At 43.3% G+C, this 22,324-nt stretch overlaps 1 protein-coding gene across 3 annotated transcripts in view; it reads right to left on the bottom strand.

The window, feature by feature from the left end:
* zcchc7 (zinc finger, CCHC domain containing 7) overlaps positions 1-22,324 on the bottom strand; it is a 256,814-nt gene that overhangs the window by 203,463 nt on the left and 31,027 nt on the right. For all 3 annotated transcript variants that reach the window (XM_072281842.1, XM_072281845.1, XM_072281844.1), the window contains exon 2: positions 12,405-13,056. In XM_072281842.1, coding sequence (XP_072137943.1) covers positions 12,405-13,035 — 631 coding nt within the window. In that variant the 5' untranslated portion in view covers positions 13,036-13,056. The remainder of the gene's footprint in view (positions 1-12,404; positions 13,057-22,324) is intronic.

The following is a 22,324-nucleotide window of genomic DNA, read 5'->3' as shown; positions in this document are numbered from 1 at the left end:
AAGGATATAAGGTGAGGGAGGAAACAGGGGATGGGGAATGGTGAAAGGGGGGGGATTACCAAAGTTCTAGAAATAGATGCGTATGCCATCAGGTTGGAGGCTACCCAGACAGAATATAAGGTGTTGTTCCTCCTACCTGAGTATGTCCCCATTGCGACAGTAGAGGAGGCCATGGATTGACAATTCGGAGTGGAAATGAGAAGAGGAATTAAAATTGGTGGCCATTGGGAGATCCGGCTTCTGCTGGCAGACGGAGCCTAGGTGCTCAGCGAAGCAGTCTCCCAATATACATTGGGTCTCACCGATATACAGCAGGCCAAACCGGGAGCACCCACACTGCGAGTACCAGACCAGCCAGGGACTTTAACCAGGCCAACCTCAGAAAGGCGCTGCCAAAGTTATACCAACATGTCTCCTGCCCCACTAGAGGCCCGAATATACTTGACCACTGCTACACAGCAGTCAAGGATGCCTACCGTTCCGTCCCACGACCTCACTTCGGAAAATCAGACCATCAGGCCGTACTCCTCCTCCCAGCTTACAAACAGAAACTGAAGCAGGAGGTCACGGTGTCAAAAGTAGTGTCGCGTTGGACGGAGGAAACGAATGAGGTCCTCCGTGACTGCTTTGAATCGGTGGACTAGTTAGTATTTAAGGACTCGGCAGCTAACCTCGATGAGTATGCCTCAGCTGTCAAGGACTTTATTTGGAAATGCACGGAGGACTGTGTGTCTCGCAAGACGATCCGGGTATTCCCTAACCGGAAACCTTGGATGAATTATGAGGTCAAGCCCTTTTTAAAGGCTAGAGCTGCGGCTTTTAGGTCCGGGGATACCAGTCGCTACACGGAATCCAGGCGTGAGCTCCGGAAAGCTATTAAGGGTACCAAGAGGCAATATCGGGACAAGTTGGAAGTCCAGGCTAACTAAAGGGATGCCAGTAGACAATGGCAGGGTCTAAATGAGATCACTGGGCGCAAAGAAAAGGCTGGGAATATTAATAACTGTGGCGCTTCTCTTCCTGACGAACTTAACGTATTCCACGCAAGATTTGAACAGAAGAGGAGTGTCCCGCTCCCTCCGGATGAACCAGACCTGGTGGCATCGAGATTCATCGTCACCGAGGAGGACGTCAGAAGGGCCTTCCTGAAGATAAATCCAAGGAAGGTGACGGGCCCAGATGGCGTCTCAGGACGGGTTCTCTGGCCTGTGCAAGCGAGCTAGCTGGAGTGTTTGCTGACATCTTCAATTGCTCCTTGCTTCATTCTAAGATCCCCTCGTGTTTTAAGAAGGCAACGATAATCCCAGTGCCGAAGAAGAGCAGGGTGGCATGCCTGAATGACTATCGAACTGTGGCTCTGACATCAATTGCTATGAAGTGCTTCGAGAAATTGGTTATGGCACACACCAACCACACTCGACGCTTTTCAATTCGCCTACCGGAACAACAGGTCAACAGCAGATGCCATCTCTCTGGCCCTACATTCCTCCTTAGAACACCTAGAGAATAAAGACGCATATGTAAGGCTCCTTTTCATTGACTACAGCTCTGCCTTAAATACCACCATTCCAAATAAACCGATTCCTAAGCTCCGGAACCTGGGCCTTAGCACTCAGATCTGTAGCTCCATCTTCAACTTCCTCACAGACAGGACCCAGGCTGTAAAAATAGGGAACAAGCTCTCCTCTACAATCACTCTGAGCACCGGTGCCCCACAAGGCTGTGTACTCAGCCCCCTGCTGAACTCACTGTACACCCATGATTGTGTAGCCAAGTTTCCATCAAACTCAATATACAAGTTTGCTGATGACACAACAATTGTAGGCCGTATCTCGAGTAATGATGAGTTTGAGCACAGAGAGGAAATTAAGAACCTGGTGGCATGGTGCGAAGACAATAACCTATCCCTCAACGTCAGCAAGACGAAGGAATTGGTTGTTGACTTCAGAAGGAGTAGCGGACCACACGACCCCATGTACATCGGTGGTGCGCAAGTGGAACAGGTCAAAGACTTGAAGTTCCTCGGGGTCAATATCACAAATGACCTGACTTGGTCCAACCAAGCAGAGTCCACTGCCAAGAAGGCCCACCAGTGCCTTTACTTCCTGAGAAAACTAAAGAAATTTGGCCAGTCCCCTAAAACCCTCACTAATTTTTATAGATGCACCGTAGAAAGCATTCTTCTAGGGTGCATCACAACCTGGCATGGAAGTTGTCCTGTCCAAGACCCAAAGAAGCTGCAGAAGATTGTGTACACAGCGCTGCACATCACACAAACCAATCTTCCATCCGTGGACTCACTTTACACCGCACGCTGTCGGAGCAGTGCTGCCAGGATAATCAAGGACATGACCCACCCAGCCAACAGACTTTTCATCCCCTCTTCCCTCCGGGACAAGGTTCAGGAGCTTGAAGACTTGTACGGCCAGATTTGGGAACAGCTTCTTCCCAACTGTGATAAGATTGCTGAACGGATCCTGACCCGGGTCTGGGCCGTACCCTCCAAATATCCGGACCTGCCTCTCGGTTTTTTTGCACTACCTTACTTCCCATTTTTCTATTTCCTATTTATAATTTATAATTTAAATTTTTAATATTTACTAATTTTAACTATTTTTAATATTTTAATATTTAATATTTGTAATCCAGGGAGTGCGAAGCTCAAAATCAAATATCGCTGTGATGATTGTACGTTCTAGTACCAATTGTTTGGCGACAATAAAGTAAAAAGTATAAAGTATTATCTCTCTGTCGTCACGGTTTTAGAATATTGGTATTAATTAGGTTCCCTCAGCAAAGACGTTTGAACCTTCAGAGGTGTCTTATCAATTACAATGCACTTCCATTGTAAATACATATCGCAAAGGAATCATTTGTCAACCCTAAGTATAGAAAAGTAAGCAATGTCATTGTAACTATTGAAATTATATTGAATCACCTGCTTCAGTGTCTCTCCGGTGAGTTGAATCACAGTCACAACAGGCACTCAAATGGGCCCCAGCTACGCCTGCTTTTCTGTTGCTAAGTGAAACAGTCCCTATTCCAAACCTTCTGTGGTACTACTCCCCAACACTTCCTCCATTACGCTGATGACCACATTCGAACTGCTTCTTGTACCCGTTTGCAGAACTCATCAATTTTATCACCTTTGCCATCAACTTCCACCCTGCTCTCCAAATAAAGTGGATCATTTCTGATACCTCTCTTTTTTCTAGATTTCAGTCTCCATCTCAGGAGAGAAACTTTTCCCAGCCTGTCTTTTGCAAGGATGCCATTCTTTCTCCCAGTTTATTTGGCTTCACCACATCTGCTCTCAAGTTGAGGTTTTCCATGCTAGGAAACCTGGAATGTCCCTTCAGGAAGCATGGCTTCCTTTCTGCTGTTGTCAATGCAGCCCAATCTCACATCTCCTACCTTTCTTGTTCTTCTACTCTCACTCAATCTCCTCCCACACAGAACAGAGATAGAGGTCCCCTGGTCCTTAGTTTTCACGTTATGAGTCTCCATATCTGGCAATCATTGTTTGACATTTCTGCCAGCTGCAATAAAATCCCACATTTTCTCCTCCCCACCCCTTTCTGCCCTATGCAGAGATCACTCCTTCCATGACTTCCTGGTCCACTCATCGTTCCTCACCCGACCTTCCCTCACCCCTGACAGTATCCCCTGCCTTCACAATAGATGTAACACTTCCTCCCTCACCACCATACTAGGTCCTAAACAGTTCTTCCAGGTGAGAGCAACACACATAAAAGTTGCTGGTGAACGCAGCAGGCCAGGCAGCATCTCTAGGAAGAGGTACAGTCGACGTTTCAGGCCGAGACCCTTCGTCAGGACTAACTGAAGGAAGAGTGAGTAAGGGATTTGAAAGTTGGAGGGGGAGAGGGAGATCCAAAATGATAGGAGAAGACAGGAGGGGGAGGGATGGAGCCAAGAGCTGGACAGGTGATTGGCAAAAGGGATACGACAGGATCATGGGACAGGAGGTCTGGGAAGAAAGACAAGGAGGTGGGGGGGACCCAGAGGATGGGCAACGGGTATATTCAGAGGGACAGAGGGAGAAAAAGGAGAGTGAGAGAAAGAATGTGTGTATAAAAATAAGTAACAGATGGGGTACGAGGGGGAGTTGGGGCATTAGCGGAAGTTAGAGAAGTCGATGTTCATGCCATCAGGTTGGAGGCTACCCAGACGGAATATAAGGTGTTGTTCCTCCAACCTGAGTGTGGCTTCATCTTCACAGTAGAGGAGGCCGTGGATAGATATGTCCGAATGGGAATGGGATGTGGAATTAAAATGTGTGGCCACTGGGAGATCCTGCTTTCTCTGGCGGACAGAGCGTAGGTGTTCAGCAAAGTGGTCTCCCAGTCTGCGTTGGGTCTCGCCAATATATAAAAGACCATATCGGGAGCACTGGACGCAGTATATCACCCCAGCCGACTCACAGGTGAAGTGAGATAATGGTTCACATGCATCTCCTTCAAACTTGTCTACTACATCAGTGACATCAAATGCAGACCTGGCAACCTTCTCACAGAACACCTTTGCTCATTCCACAATGGCCGTTCCGACCTCCCAGTTGCAGAACCATTTCAACTCCCCTCCCCATATCCACACTGTTCATCCTTGGCCTTCTCTACTGCCACGATGAAGCCTAAGGCAAATTGGAGGAACAATACCTTATATGCTGTCTGGGTGGTCCACAATCCAATCGTACGAATATTGAGTTCTCCGATTTTAGGTAGCCCCCTTCCCTTTCACGACCACCTTCTGATCCTCTAGTCTCCCAAATTTTGGATCCTTTTCTACACATTCCCACATCCCCTTTGCTTATCCAAATCCAGTACTGGTTGCGCTTTGTGTGTTCCTGTTTATCGCCCTCCAGCAGCTGTCCCCCATCTGCACACTCCCCTGTCCCCACCCCCATATCTGCCTGTTTCCATTTATCATTCACCTGCCAGTCTTCCAACTGCAGTTTTTACCTGCTATGCCTATCATCTTACCTGTCATCTTACATCCCACCTCAGTCCAATTCATCTTGTAATCCTGTCTCATTACTCCCCTTCTCTTCTTTCTGCCTCTCCACTCTCAGTCCCGAAACAAGATTTCAACCCAAGACGTCAACAATTCCTTTTCTCCCACAGATGCAGTGTGACCTATAGCACATTGTTTGTTGCTTCATATCCCAGCACCTGAAGTCTCTTGTGTTTTCATTCTACCCACTGTATTTGTGCTAACTCTTTGAAAGAACTATTTGATTAATTCCATTCTCTTTTCTGCCAAGCACTAATATCAATACACTTCATATTTCTAAACTCCTAAAAATATATTAAGACATTTAGCCTTGACACCGTTCTGTCATTTAATGCAATCATAACAAATCTGTGACCCAGCTCCATATATCTTAACCCATAATACCTTTGGTTATTCTCTGTCTATCCACTTCTGATGTAAAATAATAAACTTTGCATTAATTGCTATTTGCAGAGGGGAATTTCATACTGTTATCACCAGCTTTGAGTACACACCCTCCTCAAGTTATAGACCGATACATACGAATGACCTTTTGAGATACTGTCAGCATGGAATTGCCAGCTACTGCAGGCCAGTGGGTACCTTCAGGAAGGTGGGAGCAGGCTGCCAGTCACCTCTACACCCTACCAGAACTACAACAATCAGGGACTGCGTCAAACCAAGCAGAGCTGGAAGCAATGAGTAGACTCACTCGCTCACTCACCAGGTCCATGAGACACACTTGTGTCCTCTCTCCCCATGCCCAGTCACTCTCAGCCCCTTAACTGCAAAGAAAGGAAATTGTAGGGCAGTTAGTCTGACCTCAGTGGTTGGGAAGATGTTGGAATCAATTGTTAAGGATGTGGTTTTGGGGTAATTGGAGGCACATGATAAAATAGGCCAAAGTCAGCATGGTTTCTTTAAGGGAAAATCTTGCCTGACAAATCTGTTAGAATTCTTTGAAGAAATAACAAACAGGATCGACAAAGGAGAACCCAGTGGATGTTGTGTACTTGGGAGTTTCAGAAGGCCTTTGACAAGGTGCCACACATGAGGTTGTTTAACAAGAAACCATGCTATTACAAGAAAGATACTAGCATGGATAGAGCATTGGCTGATTGGCAAGAGAAAAGGAATGGGAATAAAGGGAGCCTTTTTTGAATGGCTGCCGGTGACAGATGGTGTTCCACAGATGTCAGTGATGAGACCGCTTCTTTTTATGCTGTCTGTCAATGATTTGGATGATGGAATTGATGGCTTTGCAGCCAAGTTTGCAGATGATACAAAGGTAGGTGGAAGGGTAGGTAGTGTTGAGGAAGCAAGGAGGCTGCAGAAGGCAAAGAAATGGCAAATGGAATACAGTACAGTGTTGGGAAGTGTATAGTCATGCACTTTGGTAGAAGAAATGAAAACATAGACTATTTTCTAAAAGAGGAGAAAACTCAAAAATCCAAAGTGCAAGGGGACATGGGAGCCTTTGTGCAAGATTCCCTGAAGGTTAATTTGCAGTTTGACTCGGTAGTGAGGAAAGCAAATGCAATGTTTGCATTCACTTCTTGAGGACTAGAATATAAAAGCAAGGATGTAATGCTGAGGCTTTATAAGGTACTTGGAGTGAGGCCTCACTTCGAGTATTATAAGCAGTTTTGGGCCCCTTATTTTAAGAAAGGCGTGCTGTCGTTGGAGAGGGTTCAGAGGACATTCACGAGAATAAATCCAGGAATGAAAGGCTTATCATATGAGGAGCGACTGATGGCTCTGAGGCTTTACTCGCTGGAATTTAGAAGAATGAGGTGGGGAGAGCTCAATGAAATCTATCAAATGTTGAAAGGCCTACATAGGGTGAATGTGGAGAGGATGTTTCCTAAGGTTGGAGGAGTCTAGGACTAGAGGGCACAGCCTCAGAATAGAGACACGTCCACTTAGAATGGAAAGAAATTTCTTTAGCCAGAGGGTAGTGAATCTGTGGGATTCACTGCCACAGTCTGCTGTGGAGGCCAGATCATTGGAAGTAGTTAAGGCAGAGGTCGATAGGTTCGTGATCAGTCAGGGCATGAAATGTTACGGAGAGAAAGCAAGAGAATGTGGTTGAGAAGGAAATGGATCAGCCATGATGAACTGGCGAAGCAGACTCGTTGGGCCAAAAGGCCTAGTTCTGCTCTTCTGTCTGATGGTCTAAATTACTCTGTAATACCCTGGTTTTCTTCTTTTCTCTTCTTAAATAGTGGAGCAACATACTTGAAATGCCTATTGAATCTAAAGAACTACAGAAGACTATAACTAGGCCATCTGCAAATGGTCCTTACTATTTTTTAAATCAAGGATTTGTCATCCCATAATTAAAGTTTCATTAAAATAGCTCTATAGAACTTAAGTTCTTCAGCCCAATCCCTTTCTGGTAATAGTTTCCACTTCTTCATCACAGTCAATACCCTTCCTAAAATGTAGTTTCCACAACTGAGAACTAAATTGCAAAAATGAAATAATGTATTACAAAAGGTTCATTACACCTTATTTGCACGCCCAATTTGGATGAGGGGAACAAATCATATATATTCAAGTTTTCAGATAATACAAAGCTGGATAACAGTGCAAAGAGAATGCTGAGAAGCTTCAAATGAGCATTAAAAGAAGCTAAATTAATGGGCTAGGACCCAAAAGATATAAGACAAGTTGGCAAAATGAGACGTCATCTAAGAATTCTTTTAAATGGTGGGTGATTAAAAAGCATTGGTGTTCATACAGACCCAAGTGTCCTTGTATATACAGTAAATCATTAAAACTGACATGCACATACACCTATCAATTAGGAATGCTTCCTTTGCCCTACTATTCACAGTGTATGTGCTACCCTTATTACTCTCCCCAAAGGGTTCCACCTTATACTTGATATTCCTCCACGCACTTTGTGGTGCATCAGGCGGCAACTTTGGGCAGTATTTTGTCTGTTTTTAATGAGGATGAGTTGCTAGCTTGATGCTCAACACAGCACGGATGGAAAGCATGCAAGGAGCGGGCTGGACTCGAACCCGGAACAAACTCACCTCAAAGTCCGGAGTTGATGGCACTACACCACCAGCTAATTAACCACCTGATATTACTAGGATTAAATTCCTTCTGCCAATGTTCTACCCATCTTAAACACTCCTCAATATCCTGTAGCTTAAGACTATGCTCCTTAACATCAGCAACACTGCCAATCCAACCCTACGCCATCAATTTCTTTTCTCAAACTATTCTAATTATCATTGAAGTATGATAATTGTCACAAAATACACTGTCGATTATGCCCTTCCACATACTCTGCATCATTGCCTGAAACTAACTTCAGAATTCTGGCTATTTGTCCTCCCCTCTGTATTTCTGAGCCATTTTGATGGACCAAGCTGCAGAAATATAACATATACAGAAGCAAACACTTAATGCACTGGAATATCTGGCAGATAGTCTGTACTCTACATCAAGTGAAATGTGTGCTTCTACACAGCCCTCTATTAAGTGCATCACGACAGTACACCAATGTGTTCTTCAGATTAGTTGGAGTACAGAATAAAAGCATTTGATAGGCATTGGCACACCCATCAACTATTCTTCTCCATAACATCATGATTATGTTCCCATCCCTTTGCACAGTGGATTTTCTGTTTCATTTCCTAGCAGTTCACATATGATACAAAATTTGGTGTCGATACTGAGGAAGGTAATCTTAGGCTGCAGGATGATATTGATAAATTAGGTAGAAAGACAGAGCAACAACAGATGGAACAACCTGACAAGTTTAAGATGACACGTATTTGGAAAACTAATAAGATTAAGATATTGGTAATTGGTAGGATCCCCAAGAGCAGTGGTCCCCAACCACCGGGCCGCGAAGCATGTGCTACCAGGCCGCGAGGAAACGATATGATTTGGCGATATGAATCGATATGGGTCAGCTGCACCTTTCCTCATTCCCTGTCATGCCCACTGTTGAGCGTGAGCGCAGGCGAGGTCATTACGCACGTGAGGTCATTACCCACGCGGTCATCAGTCAGTATGAGTAAAAAACAAACGTCGCTTGAGAGTTTCTTTGGAAGAGGTGGAAGAGGACATAAAAGGCCTAACGATGATGATAACGCAGAGGCAGCTGAGGCAGAGACTGCCAAAAAAAAACTTCTTTCAAAGAAAGTACAAGTTGTACATAAAATATAGCTCTATTGCGACCCGTGACTCGCACACTCCAAGCCCCCTGTGTGTGATATGTGGAGACAAGCTGTCTAATCTCTACAAAGATTTCTTTCAGGAAAAAAAGTCACCACTGGCAGCACACTTCAGTGAGTGACAAGGAGTGGATAGCAAAACTCACTTATCTGTGCGACATCTTCAACCTGCTCAATGAACTCAATTTGTCACTTCAGGGAAGTGACACAACTGTCTTCAAGTTGGCAGATAAAGTGTCTGCTTTCAAAGCCAAACTGGAGATGTGGGGATGGCCAGTGGACAGGGTCATATCTGACATGTTCCCAACATTAGCTGGGAATTTGGGAGAGACAGAGGCTGCACTGTCTTTCTCACAGCTGGTGCGCGATCACCTATCTTCACTATCGACAGAATTCGAGCGTTACTTCCCAACCGCAAATGACCCAGGACGTGCAAAGGAATGGGTCCGTGACCTATTTGTGAATGTCCCCGGTGAATCATCCATATCAGTGCAGGAAGAAGATCAACTACTCGAGCTTGCAAATGACAGCGGGCTGAAAAGTATGTTTGACATAACATCTCTGCCAGCATGCTGGATCAAAGTCAAGGCTGAGTATCCTGAGATAGCCACAAAAGCACTGAAAACATTGCTTCCATTTCCAACATCATATCTCCGTGAAGCAGCATTTCTGTAATGAATGCAACGAAAACTAAATTGCAGAATAGACTGGACATAAGGAACCCCCTTCGAGTATCGCTGTCTCCAATCACCCCTCGATGGGACCGTCTTGTTGCAGGGAAACAAGCCCAGGGCTCCCACTGATTCAGCGATATTGGTGTGTTGCAATGATCTTATATGTTCATACAAGGAAAATATGTGCTGTGTATTTAACATCCAAACGTTACTTAAAATATTATGATGCTATTGAGTTATAAGTGACTTATAATTGACTTATCACTATATTCATGGGAGGAAAATATGCGCTGTGTGTTTAATATTAAATTCATTAGATAAGCCCTTTTAGAAATGAAATTGAGTGTATTATTAGTCACTTATAAGTGACTTACAGTTTCACCTATATTCTGGTCGTGATTAACACCCACCGCCATCGGCCAGTCTGCAAGGATATTGTCAGTATTAAACCGGTCCACGGTGCAAAAAAGGTTGGGGACCCCTGCCCAAGAGTATCGAGGAACAGAGGAACCTCCATGCAACAATGCCAATGCAGATAGATAAGGTGAAATACAGCATGATTGTCATCATTAGCCAGGGCATAGAAAAAATCCACATAATGTTACGAAACACTGATTTGGCCACAACTGGAGTACTGCATACCATAAACACGAGGAAATCTGCAGATGCTGCAATTTCAAGCAACACACATAAAAAATGCTGGTGAACGCAGCAGGCCAGGCAGCATCTATAGGAAGAGGTACAGTTAACATTTCAGGCCGAGACCCTTCGTCAGGACCTTCTCCGCCATGAGGAGGTACTTGATGTCCCTATCCCAGACCCTTCCACACCTTCGGGACACCTTCTTCGCTGTCTGTAATGGACCTGCCCGTTATTTCATCTTTCGTCGGATCCATGCCTGCAATCGTCGTTTTTTTGACTTTGTCATGTTAGGCAAGGATCGCAAGATCTTACATCTGCAGACCCCAGAGCCTGCTGGCCCGGACGCTAGCAAGCATGAACTTCAGATTGCGGCCTCTGCCATTGATCTCGCCGGCTCCAACACCTCAGGGCATATTCAAAACCCGGACTCCAGCAACAACCATGGACACCTTCAAAGCGATTGCACAACCACCAACTGCGACTCCAGGCCGGGTCTTCATGTGCAGCTATTGTGACTCCCGTCTCCCCTTCCTCCACCAACCACTCTGCAACCCTGTCTCCCTCAGATCCCACCGTCAACTCCTGGGCCCTCAGAGGCTCCATCTTCCTCTCACCCCAACCCTCCCCTCTCCATTGACACCACCAGCCTCCCTCTCCCTCCCACCTCTGATCCCAGCTCTCATCCATGCCGGATCTTTACCATCCCCTTCGACCTTCAACTGTCTGAGGCAGAGCGCTCTGTCCTCAGTAATGGCCTCAACTTCGTCTCCCTTCGCCCACACCTCAGCGAGTTCCGCGTTCGCCATGACACTGAACTCTTCTTCTGCCGGCTCCGTCTTCGAGCCTACTTCTTCAGCAAGGACTCTCCCACCCCCATCAATGACCCCTTCTCCGATCTTCAACCCTCCTCCTCTTCATAGACGTCCCACTCTGGATCTCTCTATTGCTGTCCTGACGAAGGGTCTCAGCCCGAAACGTCGATTGTACCTCTTCCTATAGATGCTGCCTGGCCTGCTGCGTTCACCAGCATTTTTTATGGGTGTTACTGCATATCATTCTAGTTGTCGTACAACAGGAAGGACAGGGAGACACAACAGACTACAGTTACTGGAATCCAGAGCAAGAAAAAAAAACAAATGGCTAGAGAAACTTAGCAAGTCAGGTAGTATTTGTACAGGGAAATGGAGGATTGACTTTTCGGGTCAAGACCCTTCATCTATGCTGATATTAGAATGAAGCAAGCCTATGTTTTAGTTCCTGCTGCCTTTGATTTCTACCCTCACCCCCAACAAATATACTTTATGAAACCACCAATCAGATCTGCTAAATGAATAGAGAATGGACAGCAGATTGGTCAAGCACATAACTACTGAGTACATTCATCAATTCCTGTTTTCACAATTACAGAATCTGTAGTATTTTGGTTTACTGATTTATACTCAAGTCCTTGAATGAGGCATGGTCCAAAGCAAGAATGGTATTATTGAACTGAGCTACCGGTGACTATTTCAAGACATTCTATTTATATCCACATATTTTGGTTTACTACAGCATTTCTACATCTAGTTCAACTTAACAAAATGACCTTAAAAATAATGTTTTTAAACATACTCCACTGATTATCTCAATTAACACATTAATAGTATTGTACATTTTTAGTTTTTACATTTCATGTGGTTACTGATGTAGAAATGGTTTCATTATTATATTCAGTTTAACATCATAAAAATCAATGCTTACTTTTGAATTCTCACCAGCGCAAAATCTTTCCTCTGGCAATTTCAACTGTTGATTTGTAGAATTCTTAGTATAACTGGTTAGAAACATTGCTTGCATTCAATTATACATTCTGATATGCTGTTAAAAAAAAACTTATTACCTCCTTTCGTCTTCAGTGCTTCAAAGTTAATAACATTGAGCTGGATATTGTCTTCATCATTTTCCTCCCCATCAATTCCCAGAATTGTCCAACTTTTTATCTCTTCATCATCACTCTCTGCTCCAGAACTTCCACTCTCTTGGATCTGTGGACAAGTTCTGCCCTTCAACTGATACAATTTCTGCATTTCATTTGATCTATTCACATCTGGTGTTGAGTTATTTGTACCGGTGCCTGATCTTGGTGCATTCTCTCCTAAAGATTGATCTTTTCCTTGCTTAAAGTAACATTCTGTGGATTTAGCATCCTTGTGTGTATAAATACTATCATCGTCTTCAGAGTCTGACAAAATGATGACATCAGAGCTATCTGAAATGAATATGAAATCACCATCAGAGGAAACATTTTGTCTTCTGGTTCTTGCTGACTGCTTTTCATCATCTTTTACTAAAGTGGTATCCAGATTTACATTATCTGTATTCCTCTTTTCATCCATTTCAGTAATATTGTTTGCATAGTGTACTTGACTGTATAACTGGAACTCCACTTCACTATCAACTTCTGCTTCACTGGAAGACTCATCACGATACAGGTCATCTTCATAGGCTTCCAAGTCATCATAACAAAACATTGTGAAAAAAACGAAGTTATCCTGTACAAAATACAAGCAAAAAAATAACCAGTTTAAGATAATTCACTGTTCACCATTGCACATTTTTCAGCAAGTTCCATAAGAAGGTGGCATTTTCAAAATATTTAAGACCTCTTACAAAAAGATAACAAGCATTTAATCTTATGATTCTTCCAAAAGATATCAATGTAATTTTTTTCAGCGACCAACAGTGATTAAAAAGAAACTATGTGTTGAACTCAAAACCTCAAATTTTTGATTCAAAACTTCAGTCATTTTCTGCATCAAGACTGAGAGTGTAGAGGAAAGATAGGCTGTATGTAGATGTGAGAGAACAAAGGGTCATAATTACGTTGGTAGATATTGCGGAAATCAACTGTGGTGGGAGATGATGGGCAGGCAGAGTCAGGAAAGGGGAAGGGCAGAGTTAAGATACAAGCTGGTAGATGATAAGTGGAAATAAACAGAACAAGAAGAAATGGGCAGATTAAGCCAGGCTATGGGGAGGGAAAGCCAGAGAAAGGCTCAAAGGTTATGTGGAACCAGACAAGGATGAAGGGCAGATGGAAACAGATTGGGGGAATGGAAGTAGTGGTGTGGTGGAGATAGTAAGATTAAGTTAGAGGAGAAGTTACGAGTTTTACACCTCCTACAGTTGCAGGGGAAAGTCAAGGTGAACTACATGTCTCCCTCACCACCATCCAGGGACCTAAATACCTCTTTCAAGTGAGGTAGAAATTCACATGCATCTCCTTAGACTTTGCCAGCTGCACCTCCACCAACCTTATGTGCTACATTCAGTGCTCTCGATGCAGAGAAGGCCACATCAGCAAGATGAAGCACAAGCAAACTGATCATTTTAAGAACCACTGCGATCTGTCTGCAATAGACATCGAGCTTATGGTTGCATATTACTCCAATTCCCTTCCTGTAAAGATCAGTCTGTCCTCTGCCTTCTCCATAGCCACAGGTAAAATGTAAACTAGAAGAACAAAACCCCATAGTCCCCTTTGGTAATCCAAACACAATGACATAATTCCTGCTGCCATGACTCACATACCAATCTACCCCGACCTACCCTTCCTCTGCGTTCCTCCATCTTGTTCCATTTGTCTACCATCTCTCCTCTATCTGGTTCCATTTATCACCTTCCCTCTGAACCCCCATCCCCTCCCCAATCAAACTTCACTTTGCCTGGCTCATCCCTCCCTCTCACATCTTTATACTAGCTATCTTCCCTCTATACTCAGTACAATTCAGCAGTATGACCCAAAACATCAACCACCTCTTTGCCTCCATTGATGCTGTTTGACCTACAGAGTTCCTCCTGCATTGTTTTTCACTTCAGATTCCAGCATCTACAGTCTCTTGTGTCTCCACTTCAGCGATTTTACTTATGTCAAGCAAGCCACTACTCCCCAATCCCATACTATTCTCAAGTATTCCAAAACACTTTCTCATTATTGTAACACGCTGTAAGGTTTCACTGCTAATGTAATGGCTTCTCTGTAATGTTCCACTGCTGAGGTAATGGTTTCTCTGTAGCAGCAATGTTTGGGTTATGACTAGAGATAACGGGACATGCTAGCCAATGAGCAGGATGTTGTTCTTTCTTGTGTGTCTGGGAGCCGGGAATTCGCGGTCTTTTGCCATGGAGAGATGAGGAGAGAAGACGCGAATGGAGAGAGTTGGTAGACCACCGGACGGAGTAGACTTGGAGCAAGGGTCCGAAGATCAGCAACAATCGGAGGAGGTCAATGGTGGACGAACAGCTTATCAGTGAGCTCCAACCTTGTGCAATAGACTGTTTCATGAGAATGGGGCCCTTTTGTTTTTACTAACCATATAGTCAAATTAAGGATTATAAAGCTCAATCGGTTAATCGCATATTGTGTACTGTTTGTTATTTCGTGGTACTGATTTGTAACTGGGGACACCGCGCAGCATCCACCCAAACAAGATTTCTTAAGTTTGGCCAGGCCGGGGGCTATCTTCCCCTATATTAAACCGCTAGCTGAAGTGAGAGTTACACTATCAACACAAGGTTCACGTAGCTCAGTAATATATTTCTACATAGCATTTTTTAATCTATATTTAATAGTTCTAAGGAATTAATGATCTGAAACAATTCCTACTACTTTTGATAACTGAAATTAATACATTTTGAACAATTATAATTAATTAATGCATTCTTGCAGCTATTTCCTTTAATATCCTCAGGTGGAAACTAGACAAATTAATGGCATAACCATTTCAGATGACGAATGAAAACAACCAATGCATTGCACATCACAAAAACTCAATTTTAAAATGTAAGCATTCCTGGGAAGATCAGCCTTTACTGTCAATTCTTAACAATGCTGGAGATGAACCATCTTTTTGAAGTACTGCAGTTCTTTTGGTAAAGATACCCCTACAACTCCATAAGGTGTTCCAGGATTTATATCTATCAAAGACAGTAAGCCAGTTTGAATAACGTGCTTCTTGGAGAAGAACTTGTTGCTGATAGCATTTCCAGTGGGTCTGCTGCCCCTGTACTTTTTCTGTACAGACATCGTGAGTTCTGGAGATACAAGTACCCTAAGTAAGATTCTGCAGTGCACTTTATAGATGTAACGAAACCGAGACGTGCTGTGCTTTGACTGTATCTTTGGGTTGGTGGCTGAGTTGTCAATGCTGCTTTGTCCTGAAGGAAGCCAACCTTTGAAAGCATTGGTGATGCAGTTATTTCAGCAAGCAGAAAGCATTACATTCCTGATTTATATCTCAAATACTGGAAAGACTCCGGAGAAATCGGAAGACAAGACACTTACCATTGGGAATCCAAATTTTAACTTTTTGTAGCCGTAGTAGTTATGTGACTTATTCAATTAATTTTCTAATTAACTCTGACCATACCGAGTTCCCTCTTCTCCCACTACTCACCCATCCCAATATACCCCCCACCCTGTCAAGCAAAACAGATTTAGAAAGACTCAGCATTGGAAACACTGATGGTCACAGTAATGGTCAAACATAGCACTGTGCTACAGCAACTCTCATTTACCATTCATCATAGACAACTCCTTAATTTTGTACAAGCCTTCCGTATGCAAGGACTGTCTTATTTGCTGAGCTGCAAATGGAATTGAACAATCAGCAGCAAAACGATCCTTCATAAGAACATAAGAAATAGGAGCAGTAAGCCACCTGGCCCATTGAGCCTGCTCCACCATTCAATAAGATCATGGCTGATCTGACCGTGGACTCATCTCCACATACCTGCCTTCTCCCCATAAGCCTTAATTCCCCAACTATGCAAAAATCTATCCAACCTTGTCTTAAATATATTTACTGAGGTAGCCTCCATTGTTTCATTGGGCAGAGAATTCCACAGATTCACTTCTCTTTGGGAAAAGCAGTTCCTCTCTTCTTAAACTAAATTTACTCCCCCAAATCTTTGAGACTAGTTCTAGTCTCACCTACCAGTGGAAACAACTTACCTGCCTATACCTTCTCGATCCCTTTCATAATTTTATATGTTCCTATAAGATCTCCTCTCATCCTTCATTAAAACAAATTAGAAGGAAGCTCTGGTTTTAAGCTGCTCTATGTTCCAAATCCATTCAGTTCAATGTCATACGTAATGATGAATGCTATCTTTCATGTAATTTAATTTCTGCCAGTTTTATGCATGTCATTCCCAACAATTATGTCAGAGACATATTTTAGGTTCCACAAATGGTCAAAGTTTTAAAATAAATGAAACCTTACAGTTCTGACTCCATCTCTTAATGATCATTTATCTGTTTACATAAAGAGTGAGAATGGATGAGCAAGAGCAGATCAGGATATTCAGAATTATTCATACTTTTTTATAAAATTTGGCAGATATTTAATTCCCCCCCCCCCACCCCCAAGTGTTTTGCAAACAAAATTTCTTCTGGGTGCCCTTAACCCTGATATCCACAGCTGATGGCATGCATATGAAACTGTAGCTTGCAACATTAAGGTTCTGGATACAGTGTTCCATGTAGGCAGGAGGAACAAGGTCTGATGGCACCCTGGGTTTACAAATCGGTGAGAGGAATTCAAGGCTTAGTCCAGGGCATGGGGTCCATGCTGAGGATCAAAGCCCAAGGATCAAATCGGATGTCTGGAAATTGAGGCCTGTTAGCCAGAGTCCCAAGTTTGCAAATCTCTGCAAATCCACTGGGAAAGTTGAAGCCCAATGTTTCTGAGCAGAGTCCTCCTCCGCTGCAGTCTGGAGGATAAAGAAGACAGCCAGTCCTGAGGGAACTGAGTATGTATGTGGGCAGGAGGGGGGAAACGGGGCTTGTATTGCTGTTGTTGTTTTGTTGCTCATTGTGTTCTGTGTTATTCTGCTGAGCATTATGGGCATGTTATGTTGGCGTCATCAACACACTCTTGGGTCTGTTGGCTGTTAACGCAAATAGTGCATTTTACTATTGTATCAATGTGCACATGATAAATAAATAAATATTGAGCAGAAATAAGCAATTTGGTCCATCGAATCTTCTTCAATATTCGATCATGGCTGATTTAGTATTCTCTGCCTTCTTCCCATAATCTTTCACACCCTTACTAATAAAGAACCTATTAACCACTGCTTAAAATATGCCCAAGATATCTTTTCAGAGATATGGGGCCTAAAACTGCCCACAAAACTCCAAATGTGGTCTGACCAATGCCTTATTAATCCTCAGCATTATATCCTTGTTTGTATATTCCAGTCCTCTCAAAATGAATGCTAAGACTGCAGTTGCCTAGCTTACTACTGACCTTTAGGGAATCCTGCAATGACTCCCAAGTCCCTTTGCACCTCCGATTTCTGAATTCATTCTCCATTTAGAAAATAAGCCAAGCCTTTTCCCTTCTACCAGTGCCTGACCATACACTCTATTCCATCTGTCACTTCTATGCCCATTCTCCCAACTCATCCAAGTCCTTCTGCATACTTTCCTGCTACCTCAACACTTCTTGCCCCTCCACCTATCTTTATATCACCTGTAAACTTGGCCACAAAGCCATAAATTCCATCATCCAGATCATTAAAACATAACATAAGAAGTAGAGAGCCCACACTGATCCCTGGGGAGCACCAGCCAACCAGAAAAGGACCTTTTTTTCTCACTCTTTGCCTTCCACTTGTTTTCTATTCATGCTAGTACCTTTCCCATAATTCAATGGCTTCTATTTTGTTCAGCAGTCTTGTGTGTGTTAAAAAGATCCAGTGCTTTCTCAGCATATAGACTAATAAACTCTTCTCGGGCTTCCAGCTGGGTACAGGTATCAATTTTAACCAACGTTTCGATGACATACTCTGCCATCTTCATCAAGGATGATGCTGAGGCAAGTCTAATTTGATGGTATACATATCCATGTCATCCATCCATCCTGATTGGTTAGTCCTTAACCAATCAGGTTTCTGCTGTTCCATCTTGTTTACAATTGTATCCCAGTTCTGACTTAGAATGAGACCTTGGTTTTTGTTAAAAATTCTTATTCTCTAGAAATTTCAATGGCTTCCTTTCACCAGACAGTCCCAAAAGCCATTGGCGCAGCACGGTAGTGTTGTGCCATCAAAGTCAATCCTATGGCCATTATGTATGCAATATTCTGCTACTGCCAATTTCTCTTGGTAACTCAGATACATATCCTATACTCAGTGATGCAGGTTTTCACTGTAAGGCCAATATACACTGCTCCACATTTACAGGGAATCCTGTAAATGCCAGCTGTCATCTTTGACCCACATAAGCTGAGATTTGAACTTCCTTACAGGTTTGTGGATGGTATTAATCCTGTATTTTCATGATGAAATAAGATGATTACACACGACATTCCTACAGAATGGCTACAAGGCGAAAGAAATCAATCTGGCCCTTAAAAGGGAAGACGAAAAAACCTGGAAACCCAAAAACGAGGAGGAATCTGTCGCTACTGCCTGCCTTCCCTGTATGTTAAAGGTTTCTGGAAGGATCGCAGGATCCTGAAGTAATACTGGATTAATACCATCCACAAACCCGTAAGGAAGCTCAAATCCCAGCTTATGTGGGTCAAAGATGACAGCTGGCATTTACAGGATTCCCTGTGACTGCAGAGCAGCATATATTATACAGGGAAACCCGCATCAATGAGCATAGAAGGTATATCCATTTGGGTTACCCGGAGAAATCAGCGGTAACAGAACATTGCATAAGCAATGGCCACAGGATTGACTTCGACAGCACAAAACTACTGTGCCACGCCAATGACTGCTTGGACTGCCTAATGAAGGAAGCCATTGAAATAAAAGTCGAGGAAAAGAATTTTACCAAATACGAATGTCTTGCTCCAAGTAAGAACTGGAATTCGATTGTAAACAAGGTGGAACAGCAAAAAACCAATTGGATGAGAACTAAACAATAAGGAGGGACATACAACAGGGGTATGTATAGCACTGGATTAGACATGCCTGACCTTCATCCCTGATGAAGATGGCAGAGTTTGTCATCGAAATGTCGGCTAAAATCGATGCCTGCACTTGGCTGGAAGCCTGAGAAGAGGTTATTCATTATGTGCGCTACTTTGTCATAGGCCATCTATTCTGTTCGTACTTCCTTAAAGAATTCCGACAGATTTGTCAGGCAAGAGCTCCCTCTAAAGACGTCAAGCTGACTTCACTCAGCAGCTAAACTTGTTCAAGGGCAGGGAACTACAGGCCGAAGAGCCTGACTTCAGCTGTAGGGAATTTACTGAAGAGAATTCTAAGGGATAATATCCTTCACCACTTGGATAATCAAGGTCTGATCAGCACTAATCAACATGTTAGCATGGTTTTGTGCATAGGAGGTTATATCTAATCAATCTTATGGAACCTTTTGAAGTAGATGTTGCCTATATGAATTTTAATAAAGTGCTTGACAAGGCAGGTCGATTGGGATGAGATTTGGGGGACCTAGCAAGGTGTATTCAGAATTGATTCAATGATAAGCAGTAAAGGGTGATGGCTGAAGCACAATTCTCTGACTGGAGGTCTGTGACTTGTGGACTACCTCAGGAGTCAGTGTTGGGGATATCCTGTCATTCACTATTTAAGTAAATATTTTGGATGTGAATGCACATGACACGATTAATAAGTTTGCTGATGATACTAAATTGGGGGATTTTGTTGATAGTGAAGCAGGTTACAATGAATTATAAAGAGATCTTGATCAGTTAGGGAGATGGGCTGAGGAACTACAAGTGATTTTCAACAAATAAGTGTGAAATGATGCATTTTGGACATTCAAATTAAGGTAGGACTTATACAGTGAATGGCAGGGTACTGAGGAGTGTTGTGGAACAGAGGCATCTGGGAGTGCAGTTTGGTTAAGAAGGCAATCAGCATGCTGCCCTTCATCACTCAGGGCACTGAGTTTAAGAATATAGACATAATGTTGCAGTTATAGAAGTTGTAGGTAAGATTGCAATTGGAGTATTGTGTAAAATTCTGGTTACCCTGGATAGGAACATTGTCAAGCTGGAGGGGTACAAAGATTCTGCCTGAATTACGGCTGAGTTACAGGGAGAGAATGACCATGCTCGACTGTATTCCTTGTAGTACAGGAGAACGAGAGGTGACCTCAAAGAAGTTTAAGATGAATGGTTGGGGAGTCCAAAACTATAAAGCACATCTACAAGAGGGAAGAGATCTAAGAGACCTGAAGGGTAACTTCTTCACACTAGGTTAGGAAGTACCTCGAATGAGCTGTGATAGAAAGTGATTGAGGCGGGTACAATTGCAATATTGAAGAGGCATTTGTATAGGTAGATTTATAGAAAGGGTTTGGAGGGTCATGGACCAAATGCAGACAACTGGGACCAGCAAGAAGGATGTTATGCTTGACATAGACCAGTTGGGCTGAAGGGCCCATTTCCACTGTGTATCACTCTGACTCAGTGACTCATTCCTGCTTTATCACTCTGACTCATACCATGTCCACACTGCGCCAGATAATTTTGAAAACGCCAGTTTCAAGTAAAAACGGCAGGCATCCACACTAAGCGTTCTTCAAAATATCTCTGTCCACATTAGACAGATATTTGGGCGAATCTCCTCCTAATGAGCATGCGCAGGACACACAGAAAACAAGCGAAGGGGAAACAGTATACTTGGTGCACGTTTGTCCAGTTACAGAGTAGAAAAACTTAAAAGGAATTGCTCTTGGCTCTCGCGCAGGAGGACTTAAAACTAAAAAAAAACAAATACTGGAGCGTATGGAGGCAACCGACAGGGAGTTCACAGACAGTATGACCCGGCTGATGACGAACATTGAAAAACTGACTAACTCTGTTGCATTAATAAAGCACCTTGTTAAATGTATAAAACATGTCTGCATCAGTGTTATCTTGTATTTCCATACAATGTTACATTAGGTTGTTACACATCTATTGTCAGAGAAGTACTTGCATAAATAGGTAAACCACCTTCATACAAGCAAGGACAGAAAACAGGGCAAAGTGAGTACACTTATTTATTCGGTAAGCTATGGGTCGAAGTATTTGGTGAGTACATTTCTAACTCTTCTGGCTTCAGTCTCGTTGCCCTCTGTTCTGAAATTGTTAGGTTCTGCAAAGCGCAGAATCAAATATCGCTGTGATGATTGTACGCTCTAGTATTAATTGTTTGGCGACAATAAAGTAAGAAGAAGAAGAAGAAGAAAACAATGAAATGCCGCGCTGTCGCCATCTGTTCCGGCTCGTCATGACAGCGGTTTTAAAAAGCTCCGGTTACCCCGTACACATTGCAACGGATATTAGGTGTTTTCAGATTTATTCACTCTGGAGACGGTTTCTGAAAATCTCCGTTTTCCGGGGATGAATATGCCGTTTCAGGGTGGACGGAAGGTCAAAACGAACAGAAAAAGCTTCGTTTTCAAAATTATCCAGCATAGTGTGGATGTAGCCCCAGCGACTACTGAGTGATCCCTGCTGTATCACTCTGACTCAGTGACTCATCCCTGCTGTATCACTCTCACTCAGTGACTCATCCCTGCTGTATCACTGACTCAGTGACTCATCCCTGCTGTATCACTGACTCAGTAACTCATCCCTGCTGTATCACTCTCACTCGGTGACTCATCCCTGCTGTATCACTCACTCGGTGACTCATCCCTACTGTATCACTCTGACTCAGTGACTCAATCCTGCTGTATCACTCTGACTCAGTGATCCATCCTTGCTGTATCACTCTCACTCAGTGACTCATCCCTGCTGTATCACTCTCAGTCAGTGACTCATCCCTGCCGTATCACTCTGACTCAGT

The sequence above is a fragment of the Mobula birostris genome, chromosome 17 (assembly GCF_030028105.1).
Source record: "Mobula birostris isolate sMobBir1 chromosome 17, sMobBir1.hap1, whole genome shotgun sequence".
NCBI lineage: Eukaryota > Metazoa > Chordata > Chondrichthyes > Myliobatiformes > Myliobatidae > Mobula > Mobula birostris.
Note: the sequence above shows the minus strand (reverse complement) of the source record. Positions and strands in the feature narration are given on the sequence as shown.